Consider the following 24973-nt stretch of genomic DNA (forward strand, 5'->3'; position numbering starts at 1 on the left):
GGGGGAAGGCATGAGACTGGCACTGGGGAATGATGCTCACTGGAGGCTGAGTGACCTTCTCCTACACCATAACAATTGCTTTATCACAATTTAGATGCTTAACAAACAGGACTGGGGTATGTCATCCATATGTAGTGGAAAGCACCGATTCATCAGATGAGGGGGTGTTTGGAGAGGTGATCGATGGGAATGAGCAGGAGGTCTCCTTGCCCATACTTGATGGGAATGCCTGAAGACATCAAGGAGCCCAGAGTCAATGTTGAGGGCTCTCAGGGTAACTCCCTCTCGACTGTGTCCCACTGTGCAACCACCTCTGCTTGGTCTGTCCCGTCCTGTCAGTGGGACAGAACTTTTCTTCATTATTATTTAATGGGATGATTAGACTAGAATTTATTGCCCATTCCTAATTAGCCAGAGGGCAATTAAGAGTCAACCATATTGCCTTGGGTGTGGAGTCACATGTAGGCCACACCAGGTAGTTCCTTCCCTCAAGGACATTAGTGAACCAGGTGGGCTTTTCCCTTGGTTTCGTGGTCATTATCGGACTCTTAAAACCAGAATTTTATTGAATTCAAATTCCACTGTCTGCCTTAGGAAGATTCAAACCCAGGTCTCCAGGACATTTAATCCAGAGACTCAGGTAAAGTCCAGCGATACTATCACCAGCCTTTCCCCCCCACCTCGTATGCCTCCCATACCCAGGGATGGTAGCCCAGGGCACTGTCTGTCATGTAATTCTGTGGCACAGAGCTCCAGCCTTGGCACAAACCCTTGGACAGTAAGTAGGACTGGGCAGGGTGGTCGGTGTTGAGTTTGCCATTTCCACTGCCTCAGGGCGAATGCCAGGAGCTCCCTCTAGTTCCCTCCGTCCTGCAGCAGAAGGAGAAAACAGAGCACCATTTCTCGAAGGGCCACTCCAGACAGCATTCAATAATCAACCACATTGCTGTGAGCCTGGAGTCACGTGTAAGCCCAGACTGAGTAAGGGCAGTAGGTTCCCTTCCCTAAAGGACATGAGTGAACCAAAAGGGGTCTTGATGATGATTGAGCAGAGCTCCTGGTGACATCACCGGGAAGCCAGCAGGTACATCCAATAAAACGGGCAAATGCTTCATAATGATCTGACCTGCCTTGTAGTTGGAGCTCCAGGAAGACTTACTTCCAAGTATGAGTTTGTCTTTAATTTATGACTTGAATCAATTATATGAACTAAAGACAATTTCAGAAATTAATTGGTGTCCCAGGATCTCAACCTGTCCACGTTAAACGCAATCAGAGGAAAAGCTCCTCCTACAGTGTTCTCAATGGACCGTCCCAGTCAGCTACTGCATGGGTCAGATATCGAAGGAGACCAGCCCACACTCCCCCACTGCTCTGTCAGTGGATCCCAGGATGGTCTCCAGCCCTTTGTCCTGTGGTACAACCTCAAACATTGTACCCACCTCTGCAGCACTGAGACAATAGACAATGGACAATAGACAATAGGTGCGGGAGTAGGCCATTCTGCCCTTCGAGCCTGCACCATCATTCAATATGATAATGGCTGATCATCCTTATTCAGTATCCTTTTCCTGCCTTATCTCCATAACCCTTGATTCTACTATCCTTGAGAGCTCTATCCAACTCTTTCTTGAATGAATCCAGAGACTGGGCCTCGACTGCCCTCTGGGGCAGAGCATTCCACACAGCCACCACTCTCTGGGTGAAGAAGTTTCTCCTCATCTCTGTCCTAAATGGTCTACCCCGTATTTTTAAGCTGTGTCCTCTGGTTCGGGACTCACCCATCAGCGGAAACATGTTTCCTGCCTCCAGAGTGTCCAATCCTTTAATAATCTTCTACGTCTCAATCAGATCCCCTCTCAGTCTTCTAAACTGAGGCTCTGTGTTTGACTGGTTATTGACTCTCTTTCGTGCGTCACTGGCCAGAGGGTTTTGCCCATCCCTAACTGCCCTTTAGCAGTGTGCCACCTCTCAGAATAACCTGCCACAGTTACCCACCAGCCAGCGACAGGCGATGCCACTTCGGTGACGAATAATCTGTGGGCCTGGAGTCACATGCAATCCAGACCGGGTAAGGATGACAGCAGTCCTGCCCTCAAGGGCAGCGATGAACCAGATGGGTTTTTAACTGATAGCAATTTCCTGTCCATCACTGGATATAGAGTCATAGAGTTGTACAGCATGGAAACAGACCCTTCGGTCCACCCATTCATGCCGACCTGATATCCCAACCCAATCTCGTCCCACCCGGCCCATATCCCTCCAAACCCTTCCTATTCATATACCCATCCAAATGCCTCTTAAATGTTGTAATTGTACCAGCCTCCACCACTTGCTCTGGCAGCTCATTCCATACACGTACCACCCTCTGCGTGAAAAAGTTGCCCCTTAGGTCTCTTTTATATCTTTCCCCTCTCACCCTAAACCTATGCCCTCTAGTTCTGGACTCCCCCACCCCAGGGAAAAGACTTTGTCTATTTATCCTACTCATGCCCCTCATGATCATCAATGGTTACTGCACAGAACAAAGATCCTTTGGCCTATCACATCTGTTCCTGCCAGAAACAATGAGCTAACCCTTCTAATCCCACTTTCAAGGGCTGCACGCATGTTTTAATTTAAATTCTACCAAACTATCATTGGGAGTTGGTGGGCCAGACTTGAGTCTCTGGGCCTCTTGGTCCTGTAATAGAATCACGGAACCCGTAATGCGTGGAAACAGGCCACTTGGCCCAACAAGTCCACACCAACCCTCTGGAGAGTAACCCACCCAAATCCATTCCTTACCCTATTACTCTAGACTTACCCCTGACTGATGCACCTAACCTACACATCCCTGAACTCTACGGGGCATTTTAGCACAGCCGATCCACACTAACTGGCACATCTTTGGAATGCGGGAGGGAACCGGAGCACCTGGAGGAAACCCACGCAGACATTGGAGGATACACAAACTACACAGCCAGTCATCCGAGGCTGGAATCCTGGCACTGTGAGGCAGCAGTGCTAACCACTGAGCCACCTCAATACTGCCATGGTGGCATCTCCCTGATGTGATAATGTTCGTGTGCAGTTTGTATTGGCCATTTCCAACAGTTGCGAATGAACCACGCATTGCAAATATCAGTTTGACCTCACTGGAAGGAGGTAGGTTATAACCTCATTAGGAGAGAGAGAGAGAGAAAGAGAGACAGAAATAGAGAGAGAGAGAGAAAGAGAAAGAGAGACAGAAATAGAGAGAGAGAGAAAGAGAGACAGAAATAGAGAGAGAGAGAGAGAGAAAGAGAAAGAGAGACAGAAATAGAGATAGAGAAGAGAGAGAGAGAGAGCTTCCCTCAGCCGAGAGCCATTGTCTGTCTGCTTGTGAATGTCACATTGGTTTCAGTTTGACTCTAATCTTCAGGCAGGCTGTGTGTTAATGTATAAAGGTGCAGTATTGACAGTACTTATATGGAAATGAAGGAACTGTCTTCAGAAGAACAGGAAGAGGTGGATCTGATCAGTAGAAATCTGAACAAGTCTCACTCACACACAGCACAGCAAGGGAGAGAGACTTGAAAAACTTGAGAGACAAACTGATGGACTGGGAAACAGGTAACAGCTCAGCAAGCAAAGGGCATACCGCACAGAGGTATGAAGGGGTATAGAGAACACACAGGTAGAACGAGAGAATCAGAGAGGGAGAGGCTGTGATAACAAACAGACAAACAAGTAGAGACAGAAACGGGGAGAGGAAAGACCGAGAGAATCAGAGCTAGAGGGAGAGAGAGAGAGAGAGAGAGACAGAGACAGACTGTGATAATAGACAAGTAGAGATAGAAACAGGGAGAGGAGAGACAGAGGATCAGAGCTAGAAGGAGAGAGAGAGAGAGAGACAGAGAGACAGAGACAGACTGTGAAAATAGTCAGACAAACCCGTAGAGACAGAAACAGGGAGAGGAGAGACCGAGGGAATCAGAGCTAGAGGGAGAGACAGAGAGAGAGAGAGAGAGAGACGGACTGTGATAACAAACAGACAAACAAGTAGAGATAGAAACAGGGAGAGGAGAGACCGAGAGAATCAGTGACAGAGAGAAAGGCACAGCAAGGAAGGTGAGAGGAGGTGATGGCCAGTGATGGAGGGAAGGGTGTGCAGCGAGGATCAGAGCTGACTGATAACCTGAGCACTGACCTCAGCTGCCCCATCTGCATTGACTACTTCCGTGAGCCGGTGAGCCTGAGGTGCGGCCACAACTTCTGCAGGGAGTGCATCCTGCATGCCTGGGCGCGGTCCGAGCACGCTAACGGCAGTGTCTCCTGCCCTCAGTGCAGGCGGCAGTGCGACAGGCTGGACATCACCAGCAACCGGCTCCTGGCGAGTATCGTGGAGGGCTTCCAGAGGCTGTGCCACCCCCACCCTGCCTCCCCGCCACCCCCAAGGTGCCAGCTCCACCAGCAGGGGCTCCGCCTCTTCTGCTCCGATGACCTGCAGCTCGTCTGCCGGGCCTGCTTGAAGTCCCAGCAGCACAGGAACCATAAGTGCACCGCCATCGGCAAGGCTTACAAAGTCTGCAAGGTAGGTGCGCCGAGAGACGGGGGGTGGGAAGGTGGGGGGGCTTTCTTTCCTGCGTTTGGATTGGGCGAGCCAGTAACAACACAGTAGCGGAGGAATTCCTGGAGTCTGTGTGGGATGGATCGATATGTCGAGGAAGCAATGAGTGAACAGGCCATCCTAGACTGCTTACGGTGTAATGAGAGAGGAATAATAGGCTGTGTGAGGCCCACTGGGGAAGAGTGATCATAAAGTGATAGCGTTCTTGGAAAGTGATGCAGTTCATTCTGAGATTAGGGCCGTGAGTCGAAATAGAAGAAGCTATGTTGGTAACATAGCTGAGAGCTGACTTCTCTGCCTTCCGATGCTGCCTGGCTCGCTTTGTTCCTTCCAGCCTCCTGCTTGTCTACCTTGATCACTGGCTATGATTGTTTGGCAAGTTTTCCTTAAAGGGATGGAGGTGGATGGACAATGGCAATGCCTACCACAAAAAAAAAAACAGGAAAGGTGGCTCGACATTGGCTAACAAGGGAAAGCAGGGATAGTGTGAGATCCAAGGAATGTGCAAATTGGCTGAAAAAATTGGGAGCAGATCCGGGGATTGGGAGCAGTTTAGATTTCACCAAGGGAGGACAAAAGGATTGATGAGGAGGGGGAGAAGGGTCCAACAGTAAGTTCACAGGGAACTGACAATAAAAGCTTCTGTAGACATGTGAAGAGAGAAAGACTATTGAGGACAAATGTAGGTCCCTTTCAATCAGCAACAGGGGAAGCTATAAAGGGAACAAAGATCAGTTAAATACATACCTTACATGTCCTTGCAAAAGAGGACACAGATAATTACCCAAAACTCTTGGGGAAATGCATGGTCTAGTGAAAGTCAAAGAGTCATAGAGAGGTACAGCACTAAATCAGACCCTTCGGTCCAACTCGTCCATTCTAACCTGATGTCCTAACCTAATCTAGCCCCATTTGCCAGCACTTGGCCCATATCTCTCCATAACCTTCCTATTCATCCAGATGACTTTTAAATGTTGCAATTGTACCAGCCTCCACCACATCCTCTGGCAGCTCATTCCATACACGTACCACCCTCTGCGTGAAAAAGTTGCCACTTAGGTCCCTTATATCTTTCCCCTCTCGCCCTAAACCTATGCCCTCTAGTTCTGGACTCCCCCAGCCCAGGGAAAAGACCTTGTCTATTTATCCTATCCATGCCCCTCATGATTTTATAAACCTCTTTTAGGTCACTCCTCAGCCTCCAATGCTCCAGGGAAAAACAGCCCCAGCCTATTCAGCCTCTCCCTTTAGCTCAACCCCTCCAACCCTGGCAACTTCCTTGTAAATCTTTTCTGAAATTTTTCAAGTTTCACAACATCCTTCCTACAGGAAGGAGACCAGAATTGCATGAATAATTCCAGGCAGAAACTGAAGAAAATCTCTATGAATAGGGAAATGTGTTGGGGAAATCGATGGGGTTAAAGACCAGCAGATTCCCAGGGACTAGAAATAATGTGTGTATTGAATCCTTACAGTGTGGAAACAGGCCACTTGGCACAGCAAGTCCACACTGACTCTGAAACGAGCATTCCACCCAGACCTACCCTGACGCTATCGCCCCGCATTTACCATGGCCAATCCACATGACTTGCACATCTTTGGATTGTGGGAGGAAACTGGAGGAAATTCACACAGTCATGGAGGGAAACGTGCAAACTCCACGCGGACAGTTGCCCAAGGGTGGGATCAAACCCCGGACCCTGGCACTGTGAGGCAGCAGTGCTAACCACTAGGCCACCATGCCACCCATTGGTGGTCACCTTTCAAGATTCTTTGGAACAGTTCCGATGGATTGGAAGGTTGCTAGTGTAACCTTCCCACTTAGGATGTGGCAGTTGAGAGAACACAGCGGAGAGCGAATAGAGTCCATCATAGAATATTTGAAAGCAGTGCACTTGGAAGACAGCGAGAAGATTTGACAAAATCAGCACAGAAAATCACTGTTAACAAATCTCCTGGACCTCTTCTTTGCTGTGACTCGTAGAGTTGATAAGGGGGAATCTAGTGGATGTGGTTTGTCTGGACTTTCAGAAGGCTTTCGATAAGGTCCAACAGACATGTTAAAGATGAAATGAGTTGATGGTGACTCAAATCCGGGTAGGAGGCTGTGCTGAGAGGAGGATGTAGAGATGCTTCATTGGAAATGTGAACAAGTGGGCAAGTGTATGGCAAAAACAGTATAAAGTGGATAAATGTGAGGTTAACCATTTTGATAGCAAAGTCAGGTTGTTAACTGAATAACAATAAATTGGAAAATGAGTCCTGGGTGTCCTTGTACCCCAGTCACTGAAGGTAAGCATTGTGGGTGCAGCTGGTGGTGAAGAAGGTAAATGGTGAGATGGCCTTCAGAGTGAGAGGATTTGAGTCCAGGAGCTGGGATGTCTCACAGCAATTGTACAGGGCCTTGGTGATACCGCACCTGGAGTACTGTGTGCAGTTTTGGCTTCCTTATCTGGGGAGGGAAGTTGTGGCGATGGAGGGAGGGCAGCGAATGTTTCCCACACTGATTGCTGGGACGGCGGGACTGATGTATGGAAGCGAGACTAGATTGGTCAGGCCTGTATGCACTGGGGTTTGGAAGAATGAGGGGGATTTCACAGAAGTCTGCAACAGGACTAGGCAAAGTCGAGATTGTGGCGCTGGAGAAGCGCAGCAGGTCAGGCAGCATCCGAGGAGCAGGAGAAACGATGTTTCTGGCATAAGCCCTTCATCAGGGATGAGGCTTGATGGCATAAACGCAGGAGGAATGTTCCCAGTGACGGCAGAGTCCAGAACCAAGAGGTCACAGAGTAAGGATTCAGGGCTACACCATTAGGGAGTGAGATGAGGAGAAGTGTCTTTATCCAGGGAGTGGGGAGCCTGTGGAATTCTCTGTCATCTGAAAGCAGCTGAGGCAAAAAAGATTGACTGTTTTCAAGAAGGAGTTAGATGCAGTTCTTGGGACCGAAGGGCATGGCGTGAAAGTGGGAACAAGGCACTGAGTTGGATTGAATTGTATCGTATTGAATGGTGGAGGATACTGGACAGATTGAATGGCCTACTCCTGTTCTTGTTTTGGGTGGTGCCCTCTCAGCCCCCCCCCCCCCTCCGCCTCCCTCAGCAACCCCCTCCCCACCCTCCATGCCCACCCCAAAGGCAGCGATGCCACACTGAGGGGGGAGTGAGGGCAGTGATGGGGCAGAGACCTTGCCCAGGTGATTGCCTTCTGCAGAAAGTGAGGACTGCAGATTAGAGTCTAGATCAGAGTGGTGCTGGAAAAGCACAGCAGGTCAGGCAGCATCCGAGGAGCAGGAAAATAGATGTTTCGGCCTGATGAAGGGCTCCCTGCCCGAAACGTCGATTTTCTTGCTCCTCGGATGCTGCCTGACCTGCTGTGCTTTTCCAGCACCACTCTAATCTTGATCGCTCTTCAGACATGCCACTGGGACCATGGGCAATGACAGGATCACAAGAGCCCCGGTTCCTCTGCCTGGGATGGGTTTAGGGTACTTTGCCCAGCTCATGCCCGTCCTGCGCCAGGGAAAGCCGAGACCCTGCGCACATCACTTATGGGCCCTGGGCTCAAATGGCCCTGTGGGTTCGGAGGCCTCGGTCCACGGAGCTGCCGGAGCGGCAGCGAGGGAGTGCTACCCTGCCAGAGCCACCCTCTTATGGAGCAGACAGCTTGGAGACCCCCAACTGCCCTCTTACAAAGGGCCAGGGAAATGGCAGGTAAGGCAAGGAGTGTTGCCAAGGGGTGGTACTAAATGATGTGTGTGGGGTGAGAGGGGGAGGTGACTGGCAGTATCTGTGGAATTATCAAGGGGTAAGGCGATAGCTTTCAGCAGGGAATGGAAGAGTCAAACAGAGTAAAGAGAAGAGAATTTGTCACATAGAGCACAAACATTGGGCTGGGTATTCTCTGGTGATAAGGAGTATGTTTCAGTCCTTGGACCCCAGCTATTATTAATCTTCATTAACGACTTGGATACAGAGACAGAAGGCTCTATCGCCAAATGTGTGGATGACTCAAAAGTAGGCAGGACGGTAAATTGCAATGAGGAAATAAGGAGCTTACCAATGGATACAGATAGGTTAGGAGAGTGGGACAAAATGTGGCAGATGGAGTTTAACGTGGATAGGGGTGAGGTCATGCATTTTGGTCGACCTACTATCTAAGTAGGGATCAGACTTCAGGGTGCTCCCGTGCAGAGGGATCTGGGTGTCCTCGTTCATGAGTCACACAAAACTAGCACACAGGTACAGCAGATAGTGAAGAAAGTGAATGGAATATTACCTTCTGTAACTAAAAAATAGAATATAAAGGTAAGGAAGTATTGTTGCGACTATACAACAAGGTGTTGGTGAGACTGCACCTGCAGTACTGTGTGCAGCTTTGGTCCCCTTATTTGAGGAATGATGTAGTGGCATCGGAGAAAGTTCAGAGGAAGTTAATTAGATTGCTCTCAGAGATGTGGGCTTTGTCGTATGAAGAGAGACTGAACAGTTTAGGCCGAGACTTACTGGAATTTAGAGGAATGAGGGGAGATTGAATTGAGGTGATAGCAGGTGTGGATAAAGTAGATGTGGAGTGGATGGTTCCCCTTGTGGGGCATTCCAGGATGAGAGGTCAAAGTCTTAGGATAACGGGTAACAAGTTGAAAACAGAGTTGGGGAGAAACCACTTCTCCCAAAGGGTTATGAATCTGTGGAGTTGACCACCCCAACCTGCGGTGGATGCTGGGACAGTGAGTAAATTTAAGGAGGAGTTGTATTTTTAATTGGTGATGGGTTGAAGGGTTATAGGGAGAGGGCAGGAAACTAGGGGTGAGGAACATATCAGCAGTGATTGAATAGTGGAGCAGATGAGTCGAATGGCCTAATTCTATATTATGAATGTACGATTGCATGGAGCACCCAAATACCCCTTTATGAGCTCTGTGTTAGCTTAGAATGAACTGAGTGAGTTGATGGTACTAATAAACTGATATTTAATTTCCCTCCACACACACACACACACACACACATACATATATAAACACACACATAATAAATATACACACGCACATTCATACACTCTCTCACAATACACACACACACACACACACACATATATAAACACACACATAATAAATATACACACGCACATTCATACACTCTCTCACAATACACACACACACACATATATATAAACACACACATAATAAATATACACACGCACATTCATACACTCTCTCACAATACACACACACACATATATATAAACACACACATAATAAATATACACACGCACATTCATACACTCTCTCACAATACACACACACACACACATATATATAAACACACACATAATAAATATACACACGCACATTCATACACTCTCTCACAATACACACACACACACACACACACACATATATATAAACACACACATAATAAATATACACACGCACATTCATACACTCTCTCACAATACACACACACACACACACATATATATAAACACACACATAATAAATATACACACGCACATTCATACACTCTCTCACAATACACACACACACACACACACATATATATAAACACACACATAATAAATATACACACGCACATTCATACACTCTCTCACAATACACACACACTCTCTCACAATACACACACACACATATATATAAACACACACATAATAAATATACACACGCACATTCATACACTCTCTCACAATACACACACACACACACACACATATATATAAACACACACATAATAAATATACACACGCACATTCATACACTCTCTCACAATACACACACACACACATATATATAAACACACACATAATAAATATACACACGCACATTCATACACTCTCTCACAATACACACACACTCTCTCACAATACACACACACACATATATATAAACACACACATAATAAATATACACACGCACATTCATACACTCTCTCACAATACACACACACACACACATATATATAAACACACACATAATAAATATACACACGCACATTCATACACTCTCTCACAATACACACACACACACATATATATAAACACACACATAATAAATATACACACGCACATTCATACACTCTCTCACAATACACACACACTCTCTCACAATACACACACACACACATATATATATATAAACACACACATAATAAATATACACACGCACATTCATACACTCTCTCACAATACACACACACATGCATGTACACACACATGCACGCACACTCATACACACACACTCACACACACACACACTCATACACTCTCTCTCACACATACACACACATGCATACACACACATGCACGCACACTCATACACACACACACACACACACACATACATATATATAAACACACACATAATAAATATACACACGCACATTCATACACTCTCTCACAATACACACACACATGCATGTACACACACATGCACGCACACTCATACACACACACACACTCACACGCACACACACACTCATACACTCTCTCTCACACATACACACACATGCATACACACACGTGCACGCACACTCATACACACACTCACTCACACACACACACACACACTCATACACTCTCTCTCACACATACACACACATGCATATACACACACATGCACGCACACTTATACATGCGCACACACACACACACTCTCAAGGCCAGTTCAATTCAACTGCTCCAGAAGAAACTGAAGGAATATCGTGATGCCCAGGCAGAGGCAGGACTGAAGATCTCCGAAACCCTGGTGAGATTTTACACATGAAGAATTATTAATCCTCAGGTGAGGGGTCAGGTCACAGGGCTACAGGTTTTCTTGTATTCAGTGGGAATGTGGGTGAGTCAGTGTGTTGTGGGGTGGAAATGAGGAGGCGATTTTGCTGTATAACCTCTTGGCTTCAAAATCATCAGTTCATACCCCACAGTTTCGTGCACAATCCAATCAACCATGCCCTAGAATCCCTTCGGTGCAGACAAAAGCCATTCCACCCATCCAGTCTGCGGCGACCCTCTGAAGAGCATCCTATCCCATCACCCGATCCTCATAACACCTTGTTTACCCTGCTAGCCTGCACTTCCCTGGACACTGCGGGGAAAATGTTATCACAGCTAATCCACCTAAGCTGCAGTGGGAGGGAACTGGAGTACCCGAAGGAAACACAAGCAGACAGGGGGAGAAAGCAGTGCTAACATTTTGAGTCCAGTGACTCTTCATTAGAAGACATCAACGTTCCTGACTGAACATGCAACATTAACTCTGCTGTCTCTCCAGAGATGTTGCTGGACCTGCTGAGCTTTTTCAGCGATTTCTGTTTTTGTTTCTGATTTCCATCATCCACTAATCACCGATAGCTCTTAAGTTCTGAAGCAGAGTCATCTCAGATTGAAAACGTTGTCTCTGATTTGTTTTATTTCTCTCTCTCTCTCTCTCTCCACAAATGCTCCCTGGCCTGCTAAGTTTCTCAACGTTCTCTGTTTCTCGTTCTGATTGTTTATGGTTTCAAAATTCTTTCACAAGACGTGAGCATCCCTGGAAAAGCCAGCCTCTGTTACTCATCTCGAATTTTCCTTAAAGTGATTGACTCTTTAGCATATTCAGAGGCAACCACATTGCGATGGGTCTGGAGTCACTGCTGTAAGATCGGCAGATTTCCCCCATTCCCTAAAGGGCATTTGTGAGCCAGATGGGGTTATTGGCAAATATGGACAAGTGACTATGTGATCAGCAGGTGGCTGGCTTTTTAATTCCAGTAGGAGACAGTGAGGATTGCAGATGTTGGAGATCAGAGTTGAGAGTGTGGTGCTGGAAAAGCACAGCCGGTCAGGCAGCATCCGAGGAGCAGGAGAATCAACATTTAGGCATAAGTCCTTCCTAATGAAGGGCTTATACTCAAAACATCGACTCTCCTGCTCCTCGGATGCTGCCTGACCGGCTGTGCTTTTCCAGCACCACATCTCCTACTTTGTAGATTAGATTACTTACAGTGTGGAAACAGGCCCTTCGGCCCAACAAGTCCACACCGACCCGCCGAAGCGAAACCCACCCATACCCCTACATTCATCCCTTACCTAACACTGTGGGCAATTTAGCATGGCCAATTCACCTGACCTGCACATCTTTGGACTGTGGGAGGAAACCGGAGCACCCGGAGGAAACCCACGCAGACACGGGGAGAACGTGCAAACTCCACACAGTCAGTCGCCTGAGGCAGGAATTGAACCCGGGTCTCTGGTGCTGTGAGACAGCAGTGCTAACCACTGTGCCACCGTGCCACCCACAATTCCAGTGTTTTGTTTTATGCGTTAGGCTGGATTGCTGGCCAAGTGGTGTTACCTTGATTTCATCACTCCCCCTTAATGGCTTTGTTGCTGCTTTTGATGTGAAGTATAGAACGTGAAAGGACTTTGTTGTGGGTAAATCACTCCAAGTTACCTTTAATTGGACTACATATTAAGAAATCTCACCGGCCATCAAATATTGAAACAATGATTTAAATTTTATTGCATGTAGCAACCAACATAAAACCCTTCAAGTAAGCAAGTTAAGTCTCACAACACAACTCAGCCGCTTCCCGATTATTGGTGGGATACAGCTACGATTCCACAGCAAGTGTCTGTTTCTGGAAGTGGCCAGGATTCGATCTTTGTACAGTATTGTTCCTCGAAGTTCTGCTGCCGAATTGTTCTGGTGTTGGATTCTTATACAGATTTTCTCCCTTTTAAGTTTGCGACGTGACATTATTGATGAGTCGTGAGATTTCTTTCATTCTCAGCATTGGTTACTTTGATGGAGACCTCAAGTCTGTAGCTTGCCTTCTTATCAGAAGTAGCTCCCCTATCCCTTGTTACAATCAGGGTTAACTAAGCAGCCTTTCCTGCAATGAACCCCTTCTCTTCAGGACATTCCTTCTGCAAACAGACTTAACTGCCCATTTGTCACAAGACAGCACTGTCACCTCCTCTCTCTCTCCCAGGAAACAGCTTGTTTAGGTTGCTTCTTGCCAGGGATAGTGATTTTAATTCATTTGTGTGATGATGCAGCTCCTTTATCAAGGTTATGTTGTCCTGGTGTTTTTATGTATAGAATCCCTACAGCATGGAAACAGGTCCTTCAGCCCAACAAGTCCACACCGTTTTCAGAGGGGTCATAAAGTCTTGGGTTCTGAGATGTCTGGGTTTATCTACTTGAAAAAGCCTTTAAGTTAAAAAAAAAACACTTGTCCAATAAAAGGGGAGTGACCAGACCTCCCACATCAGCATTCCTCTGGTTTGGTTTGGTTTGAGCTGTGTGGTTGTCCAGAACTGCCGGTCTCTTTGAGCTGAGAATCTAAAGAAACAGCTATAGTGGAAGGAGTTTCCGCTTGGAATCTCTCTGCCATCTCTCTCTCTCTCTCTCTCTCTCTCCTGTAAGAACCTGTGTCTGATTTTCCCTTTTTGCCATGGCGGTGTATACAGGGACTGTTGCAGGCATTTGGAATACCATCATTAAGTTGGGGTAATCCGCTGGACTTTTAGATAGGTTAAGTTATTCCGTATTCTGTTGTCTTTTGCTTGTGGTTCATTCGGTGCTCTGTAAATAAAATCTGTTTGGTTTAAAACCGAGGGGTTTTGACTGGCTGCATCACACCTGGAATATCCACTTTACACCTGCTCAAAACAGCTAGAACGTTTAGGGCCTGGGTTTCATCCTTGAAATGTTTTGAGGGGTGTCTACCCCAAGGAAACAGTTCACTTCAGGGAGAGTTATTGCCAATTCTTTCAACCCCTTGAAAGAGTTACCGAAGTTGGTACCACCACAACTTAGATTGATATAGCGCCTCAGATGTCGGAACTCTGCAACCGGCGAAATGCTTTTGGAAGTGCGATCCCCGCCATTAGGCGGGAAATGTGACGGGAAATTTGGAGACAGCGCGTTCCCACCAAGGCGGTGGGCATCGACGTTTGGCGGCCAACTGCAGGGGGTGGGTGATGTGGGACGGGGACTCGTCTGCCGGGCCAGCCCTGGCGCTAGCGCGCTAACGATGACCTCCGTTTGCAGGAGCGGGCGGACCGCCTGAGGGACCAGATCGCGGCCGAGTTTGCGGAGCTGCAGCGGTTCCTGCAGCAGCAACAGCAAGCTGTCCTCCAGAGCCTGAGGGAGGCGGCCGACTCTGCCGTCACCCAGCTGGCGTCCAACATGGCGCTGATCTCTGCTCGCTGTGACCTCATCGAAGAGGCCCTCGAAGACATCCAGTCAACATGGGAGAAGACAAAGCTTCTGAGGGTAAGACCTACCTTTGGGTGGGAGTGAGGGGAATGGGGTAGGGGGTGGGATGCAATAACTAACAGAGTCTGCCATCCTTTGGTACTCCAATAATTTCCGTGGGAGCTCCCTTTATTGTTACACACGGTCTGGGCATCACTGACAAGACCAATGAATGGTCTCCATCCTTAATTACCCTTGATCTAGCCATTACAGAAGGCAACCACAGCACCAAACATTTGGAGCCACGGGTAGGCATGACCGGGTCCAAATTCTTGCCAAAATCCATTCACAGGATGACAGTGTCGCGAGCTAGGTCTGCGTTTGTTCCCATCCCCGACTGTTCAGAGGCCAGTTAAGAGTCAGCCATGTTGCTGTGGGTCTGGAACCATGTGGGCCAGACCAGGCAAGGAGGGCAGATTTCCTTCCCCGAAGGACATCGGTGAACTGGATGGGTTTCATCCCCTGGCAGTCAGCAATGGATTTATGGTCATCACTTTAACTCTTAATTGTAGATTGTGTAAAAAAAAACCAATTGAATTCAAGTTTCATCGTTTCCCACGGCAGGATTCAAGCCCAGGTCCACAGATTATTACCTAGGCCAACAGCTCAGCAAGAATACCACCAGGTCATTGCCTCACCAATGGCACAGCCCCTTCTCCACAGTGTGTTGATGCAGTAATTTATTATCAAAGTCTTTAGGCCAGCTAAACAATGTGGGCCTCATTAGAGTTTCCAAGAAAGAAACATGCGAGATTCTTAAGCTCATTGACAGGGTTGTTTTATTTTGGGAGATGTTTCTCCTGGCTCGGGAACACAGTTGCATAGTAAGGACGACGCTCACTTGGAACTGAGATGGCAAGGAATTTCTTCTCTGAGAGTGTCTGAAATTCTCTACCTCAGGGAGTGGTGCAGGTGAGACTAAAATGACTTAAAGGTGAGGGAGGTAGATTTTTGCAATATAGGGGAGGTCAGGGTTATGAGGAACTGCCGTGAAAGTGGAATTGAAGTTGGGGCGGATCCGTCATGACCTTGTCAGAGTCTGAATGGCCTCCTCCTGCTCCTGTATCTGATGTCCTCATGTGACCTGGGCTCACTGTGTGTGACTCTAAGCTCACAGCAATGTGGTTGACTCATAATCCGGAGAGCCATTTAGGGACGATAGATGCTAGCTCAGCCAGCAATGCCCATGCCCCATGGATGAAAAATTAAAAAAAAAAGTGATTGTTTTATAGCTTTCATTTAATTAAATTGACCTTCCAGCTGATAAATAGGGCTCTGGCCTCCAAGGCTAGGGGTAGGTACAAATTTTAAGCAAGGTATGGGCAGCACTGTGGCTCAGTAGTTAGCACTGCTGCCTCACAGCACCCAGGACCTCCATTCGGGTGACTGTCTGTGCGGAGTTTGTACATTTTCCGGGTGCTTGGGTTTCCTCTCACATTCCAAAGATGTGCAGGTCAGGTGAATTGGCCGTGCTAAATTGCCCGTTGTGTTAGATGCATTAGTTAGGGGTAAACATGGGGAATGGGTCTGGGCGGGTTACTCTTTGGAGGGTCAGTGTGGACTTGTTGGGCCGAAGGGCCTGTGTTTCCACACTGTAGGGAATCTAATCTTAATGTCAAACTTTGGGGAAATTACTGCTTCCAATCATTCACAGACAGACTGCCCACTGTTAGAGGGTGCTCAGTGGTGTTGAGGTGAGTTTTTACAGTCCCAGAGGGCCTGGCTTTCGGGATTCAGACAGGCTCAAATCCCACCATGGGACATGAGGAAATTTCAATGGAATAAATCTGGAGGAAAACCTGACCTGAGTGAGCAGGGATTAAGAAAACTACCGTATTGTTGACAAAAAAGCTCACTTGTGTTGCTCGGGGAGGGAAATCTGTCTGACACGTGACAACAGTGTGCTTGACCTTTCACTGACCCCTGACAGGGCCAAATGTGTGCCTTTTGGAGGAGTCGGGAGTGTCCTGCTCCTCGGATGCTGCCTGACCTGCTGTGATTTTCCAGCACCACACTCTCGACTCTGATTCCAGCATCTCCAGTCCTCACTGTCTCCTGCCTGTGGGAGTAGGCCTGCCCTTGTCAGTGAGGCCTACAAGTCTGTATCTCTTGTCTCCTCTCTCCCTGCAGACCTTTCCCCGGACAATTATCCATCCAGTTCACTTTTTTTTACAGAGACTTACACGAATCTGCTTTGTCTTTTTGTAAATTTGTACCTTTTGGCCACCAAGCCAGCGAGACAATTTTTCCTCACCTAGTCCGAATCTTTCATAATTTGACCGCATTTATTCAAACTCCCCTTTCCCCCTCAGGTGGACGCAGTGTATGCTAGTTACAGCACTGTCCCTACTCTTTCCAATTGATTGAAGTTTTGTGATCCTGGTTTGATCCCAACAGCCTGGTGCACACACACACATACATACACACACACGTACACGCATTCTCACACACACATAAACATACCCACACACATACACACACACACACACACACACACACACTCTCACACACACATAAACATACCCACACACATATACACACACTCTCACACACACATAAACACACCCACACACATACACACGCACATACACACACTCTCACACACACATAAACACACCCACACATACACACAAACACAAGCACACACATAAACACACACACCCACACCCACCCACACATATACACCCACTTACACACACTCACACGCACTCACAAATGCATGCACACACATCAACACACACACACACTCTCACACACCTAAACACACATACACACACAAACACGGACACACAAACACACGCACACACACATAAACACAAACACACGCACACACAAACACGCGCAATCAAAAACACACACTCTCTCACACACACACAAACACACACACCCACCTGTACACACACCCACCAACACACACGCACATAAACACACACACACCTATACACACACCCACCAACACACACACAAACACCCACTCACACACACTCACACTCACACACTCAAATGCATGTACACACATCAACACACACACAGTCTCTAGCACACCCACTCACACAACCTAAACGCACATACATATATGAACACAGACATACAAACACACACACACTCTCTCACACACACGTAAACACACACAAACACACACACATCTATACACACACACACACACATACACACACACACAAACACGTGCCCACACATAAACACACACATAAACACACACACACACATAAACACACCCACAAACACCTCCACACACAAACACACACCCACAAACACACGCACACACATAAACACACACACTCCTACACACACTCCTACACACATAAACACACCCATAAACACAAACACCTCCACACACAAACACACGCACACACACAAACACACGCACACACATAAACACATTCGCGCACACACCCACACACAATCATACACACACAAATGCGCACACACACAAATACATGCACGCAAACATACAATCTCTCTCTCAGACACCCACACGCACATGTTCTCTCACACACCCACTTATACACACATAAACACATCCGCATTCACGCAGACACACACACACTCTCTCTCACACACCCACACACACATGTTCTCTCACTCACCCACTTATACACACATAAACACATCCGCACGCACACACACACTCTCTCTCTCACACACCCACACGTTCTCTCACACACCCACTTATACACACATAAACACATCCGCACGCACACACACACTCTCTCTCTCACACACCCACACGTTCTCTCACACACCCACTTATACACACATAAACACATCCGCATGCACACAGACACACACACACTCTCTCTCACACACTCACACACACATGTTCTCTTACACATCCACTTATACACACATACCCACACACAATCATACACACACAAATGCGCACACACACAACTACATGCACGCAAACACAATCTCTCTCGCATACCCACACACATGTTCTCTCACACACCCACTTATACACACATAAACACATCCGCACGCACACACACACTCTCTCTCACACACCCACACGCACATGTTCTCTCACACATCCACTTATACACACATAAACACATCCGCATTCACGCAGACACACACACTCTCTCTCTCACACACCCACACACACATGTTCTCTCACACACCCACTTATACACACATAAACACATCCGCACGCACGCACACACTCTCTCTCTCACACACCCACACACACGTGTTCTCTCACACACCCACTTATACACACATAAACACATCCGCACGCACACACACTCTCTCTCTCACACACCCACACACACGTGTTCTCTCACTCACCCACTTATACACACATAAACACATCCGCACGCACACACACACACACTCTCTCTCACACACCCACTCACACGTGTTCTCTCACACACCCACTTATACACACATAAACACATCCGCATGCACGCAGACACACACACACTCTCTCTCACACACTCACACACACATGTTCTCTCACACATCCACTTATATACAAATAAACACATCCGCACGCACACACACTCTCTCTCTCACACACCCACTCACACATGTTCTCTCACACACCCACTTATACACACATAAACACATCCGCACGCACACACACTCTCTCTCTCACACACCCACTCACACATGTTCTCTCACACACCCACTTATACACACATAAACACATCCGCACGCACACACACACACACTCTCTCTCACACACCCACTCACACGTGTTCTCTCACACACCCACTTATACACACATAAACACATCCGCATGCACGCAGACACACACACACTCTCTCTCACACACTCACACACACATGTTCTCTCACACATCCACTTATATACAAATAAACACATCCGCACGCACACACACTCTCTCTCTCACACACCCACTCACACATGTTCTCTCACACACCCACTTATACACACATAAACACATCCGCACGCACACACACACTCTCTCTCTCACACACCCACTCACACATGTTCTCTCACACACCCACTTATACACTCATAAATACATCCGCACGCACGCACACACACTCTCTCTCTCACACACCCACTCACACATGTTCTCTCACACACCCACTTATACACACATAGACACATCCGCACACACGTGCACACGTACACACTTGGGCACAATGAGGTTAATGCAGTGTCCGGAAGATCCAGCACCAAGTCCCTGCACGGTTGTGTACTTCAGGCCTATGAAGCCAAAGATCCCAGCATCGAGTTTAACAGTTACATCAGCTTGTAACTGCTCCTTCAAATATCTGGTTACGTGCTCTGCCTGTCCTGGGTGAGTCTGATCGGGATAGTGCAGAGGTAGTTTTACTCTGTATCTAACCCCGCGCTGTCCCTGTCCTGGGAGTGTTTAATGGGGACAGTGTAGAGAGAGCTTTACTCTGTATCTAACCCCGCGCTGTCCCTGTCCTGGGAGTGTTTAATGGGGACAGTATAGAGGGAAGCTTTACTCTGTATCTAACCCCGTGCTGTCCCTGTCCTGGGAGTGATTGATGGGGGACAGTGTAGAGGGAACTTTACTCTGTATCTAACCCTGTGCTGTCCCTGTCCTGGGAGTGTTTGATGGGGGACAGTGTAGAGGGAGCTTTACTCTGTATCTAACCCCGTGCTGTCCCTGTCCTGGGAGTGTTTAATGGGGACAGTATAGAGGGAGCTTTACTCTGTATCTAACCCCGTGCTGTCCCTGTCCTGGGAGTGTTTGATGGGGGACAGTGTAGAGAGAGCTTTACTCTGTATCTAACCACGTGCTTGCGAATGTTTGCTCAGGACCAGATTAAGCAGGCCCTTGGTACAGTAGTTTGATGAATTGAGTACTGGATTGATTTCCAAGCATGATAGATTAGCGGCACATGGTATGAATTGTCTTTGTGGTTTCTGATGTTTATCAACACCCTTGAGCAGGATGCTGGTGACGCAACACACAGGGGAAGCGAAATGGTTAGTTGAGATCACTGTGGTTAGGAAAGCAGCCTGCATTGTGCAGCAACAGCAGCTCCTCTGCACAAACACTGCACAATGAAAATTTAGATTAGATTACTTACAGTGTGGAAACAGGCCCTTCGGCCCAACAAGTCCACACCGCCCCGCCGAAGCGCAACCCCCCCATACCCCTACATTTACCCCTTACCTAACACTACGGGCAATTTAGCATGGCCAATTCACCTGACCTGCACATCTTTGGACTGTGGGAGGAAACCGGAGCACCCGGAGGAAACCCACGCAGACACGGGGAGAACGTGCAAACTCCACACAGTCAGTCGTCTGAGGCGGGTATTGAACCCGGGTCTCTGGCGCTGTGAGGCAGCAGTGCTAACCACTGTGCCACCATGCCGCCCATGCCTTCAGCTTTGTTTGTGGATAGACTCAGAAATTGAATGGGTTTGGGGGTAGGGAGGAGAAGGCAAGGCGCTGGTCCGGATTTCAATGCTGAGCTGCCCTTGACACTTGGCTCCACAGGGATAGTTTACTCTGACGTGCGGGCAGGCTGGATTTATGCTTACCCTCCAGCCCAGGGAATGCCAGAATGAAACCCCATCCACACACTTTCTCAGAGCTCGGTTTAGGTTAAAATTGCCTTTGGTTTCAGTTGAACTGGACCCTGTGATGGCTGGAATAGGATGCCAGCGATCCTGGAGATGGGGCACATGCTGTGCCACCACGTTCTCCTGTCCATGATTTCTCATCCACTCAATTGTGCCCAGTTCTATTGCACAGTTCCCAACGTCTGTGCCCGGATAGCGAAGGGATGGAAGAGGGAAGGAGATTTCCACAGGAAATCGGAATTACGTGGTCATTTTCTGTCCTGTCATGACTTTTCAAATGACTGAAATTTCACAATATGATTTCCTGATGCTTGTTGGTGTTTCAATTTGTCAGCACTTTTTGATTTACATGATTACATTGATCCAATACTTTATTGAGAGTAAAACATCGCAACTCCTGTGATAGGAGTGAATATCAGTCAGTTCGACGCACTGTGGCGGGCAGGACAGGCGATGGTGGTGAAGGAGATACGCTGGAAGGGACTTCTTGAGACAGGGATGATCTCCTGAGGTTCAGGGAAGGTTCAGTGATGGAAATAAGGAACAGCCCAGGCAGGCAGCATTTGAAGGAGGCCAGAGGCTCTGGCTCGCTGAGGGAAGCCTATGGACACATTGGGTTTTTGGATGAGCTCAGGCTGACAGAGGGTGCTTGCAAACCAGGTTAAAGGTCCTACAGTCATAGAGGTGTATGGGGACACAAAGCCCCTTCAACCAATCCAGAAAGGCTCTGCATCCCACCCAAAAAGCCCCCTCAGCCCATTTGAAGTCATCTCATGAGGGTAGGTTGGAAAGGCTGGGCTAGCTTCCCATGGAATTCAGAAAAACAGGGAAGGGCTTGACTGACGTGTGTCACCGAAGTGGCCATGGGGGGGATGATTCCTCTGGTGGGTCAGTCCAGCACGGGGAGGTGGGGGCGTGGTTAGTGTGATAAAAATTCAGAGTCACCCCTTTTTAAAACCCGAACTGAGGCGAATCGATGGTCTTTCTCTTCCTCTCTCAGAAGGCTGAGCAAGGTCTCTGCCTCGGAATATTACTAAGGTAGGCCCCACAGATAACCTCCTCTGCAAGCCAGAGGGAATCCAAGGATATGGTGAGTTGCTGGGAATGCTGGATTGGAAGCAGAAATGGATCAGATCTTGTGGAACGGCAGAGCAAGATTGAAGGGCTGAATCATAGAGTCATAGAGATGTACAGCACAGAAACGGATCCTTCGGTCCAACTCACCCATGCTGACCAGATATCCCAACCAAGTCTACTCCCATTTGCTAGCACTTGGCCCATATCCCTCCAAACCCTTCCTGTTCATATACCAATCCACATGCCTTTTGACTGCTGTAATTGTACCAGCCTCCACCACTTCCTCTGGCAGCTCATTCCATACACGTACCACCCTCTGCGTGAAAAAGTTGCCCCTTAGGTCTCTTTTATATCTTTCCCCTCTCACCCTAAACCTATGCCCTCTAGTTCTGGACTCCCCAACCCCAGGGAAAAGACCTTGTATATTTATCCTATCCACGCCCCTCATGACAAACGGTCTACTTCATGAACATAAACCACAAACTATCCAGAGATGCTTGTGTTACGTTCCTGGGCTTACGTGGAGTTGGTGAGGGGCTTCGCATTCACTCACGGCGATTGTGATCCTGTGTCCTGTTTGCAGATGTTCCCTTCACACCCAGTGATCTGTCTGTCTCATGGAGAGGACAGATCATAACCTGGACCAAAGAGTTGCAAACAGAGGACTATTTATGTAACAAAAGACACCCCTCTACTGGCCTGAGAGAGAACTGCGGCAACCAAGCTGAGTCCACTCCCCACTCTCTCAGTAACGTTCCCCTCCAGCCAGGGGTCATTCCAAGTGAAGTCAGCTGCTCTTTCGCAGTTTTATTTGATTTTTGTTTGAACTGATGCTGAAGATCAGTTGAGGGAGGCCGCACAATTGGAGGTTGCATGTCCACGGACATTCAAAAACAGGACAGGAAGATGGTTAAAAGCACAAGCGAGAAAATTACTTTTATTAGCATAGCAGCCTGGTGTATTGTACCAGAACTGTACGTAAACACTTGCCAGATGTCAAAATAGAATAGAACATAGAATAGAATCCCAACAGTGTGGAAACAGGCCCTTCGGCCCAACAAATCCACACCGACTCTCCGAAGAGTATCCCACCCAAACCCACTTCCCCTACCCTATTATCCTACATTTACGCCTTACCAAAGCACCTAACCTACACAGCCCTGAACACTATGGGAATATTTAGCACGGTCAATCCACCCTAACCTACACATCCCTGAACACTATGGGACAATTTAGCACGGCCAATCCACCCTAACCTACACATCCCTGAACACTATGGGACAATTTAGCACGGCCAATCCACCCTAACCTGCACATCCCTGAACACTATGGGACAATTTAGCACGGCCAATCTACCCTTACCTGCACATCCCTGAACACTATAGGACAATTTAGCATGGCCAATACACCCTAACCTGCACATCCCTGAACACTATGGGGCAATTTAGCATGGCCAATTCACCCTAACCTACACATCCCTGAACACGACGGGGAAATTTAGCATGGCCAATCCACCCTAACCTGCACATCCCTGAACACTATGGGGAAATTTAGCATGGCCAATCCACCCTAACCTACACATCCCTGAACACTACGGGGAAATTTAGCACGGCCAATCCACCCTAACCTACACATCCCTGAACACGACAGGGAAATTTAGCATGGCCAATCCACCCTAACCTGCACATCCCTGAACACTATGGGACAATTTAGCACGGCCAATCTACCCTTACCTGCACACCCCTGAACACTATGGGACAATGTAGCACGGCCAATCCACCCTAACCTACACATCCCTGAACACTACGGGGAAATTTAGCATGGCCAATCCACCCTAACCTACACATCCCTGAACACTTGGGACAATTTAGCACGGCCAATCCACCCTAACCTACACATCCCTGAACACTTGGGACAATTTAGCACGGCCAATCCACCCTAACCTACACATCCCTGAACACTATGGGACAATTTAGCACGGCCAATCCACCCTAACCTACACATCCCTGAACACGATGGGGAAATTTAGCATGGCCAATCTACCCTAACTTGCACATCTTTGAACTGTGGGAGGAAACCAGAGCTCCTGGAGGAAACCCACACAGACACAGGGAGAATGTGCAAACTCCAGACAGACAGTCGCCCGAGGCTGGAATCGAACTCTGTCGCTATGCGGCAGCAGTGCTAACTACTGCTGAACAAGAACAATGCCCTTGTGGCAATGCCAATGGACTGATGACTCTACAACCCTGGCTCTCTTGATTCAAATCCTAACCTGGTAGCTGGTGGCAATTAGAATTCAATCATTTTGAAAACAGAACATTGGTTAGGTCACTGTTGGAATATTACGTGCAATTCTGGTCTCCTTCCTATCGGAAAGATGTTGTGAAACTTGAAAGGGTTCAGAAAAGATTTACAAGAATGTTGCCAGGGTTGGAGGACTTGAGCTTTTGGGAGAGGCTGAACAGGCTGGGGCTGTTTTCCCTGGA

General features: G+C 47.8%; 1 protein-coding gene across 2 annotated transcripts in view; it reads left to right on the forward strand.

The window, feature by feature from the left end:
* Positions 1-3313: 3313 nt before the first annotated feature.
* LOC122541529 (zinc-binding protein A33-like) overlaps positions 3314-24973 on the forward strand; it is a 30190-nt gene continuing 8530 nt past the window's right edge. Inside the window, exons 1-3 of one of the 2 annotated variants that reach the window (XM_087979346.1) lie at positions 3314-4555; positions 11263-11349; positions 14641-14865. In XM_087979346.1, the coding sequence (XP_087835472.1) occupies positions 4106-4555; positions 11263-11349; positions 14641-14865 (762 nt within the window). In that variant the 5' untranslated portion in view covers positions 3314-4105. The remainder of the gene's footprint in view (positions 4556-11262; positions 11350-14640; positions 14866-24973) is intronic. The other variant, XM_087979347.1, reaches the window with a different exon arrangement.

This window comes from Chiloscyllium plagiosum, unplaced genomic scaffold, assembly GCF_037043375.1.
Source record: "Chiloscyllium plagiosum isolate Xiang-an unplaced genomic scaffold, Cpla_swu_hap1 HiC_scaffold_35, whole genome shotgun sequence".
Lineage (NCBI taxonomy): Eukaryota > Metazoa > Chordata > Chondrichthyes > Orectolobiformes > Hemiscylliidae > Chiloscyllium > Chiloscyllium plagiosum.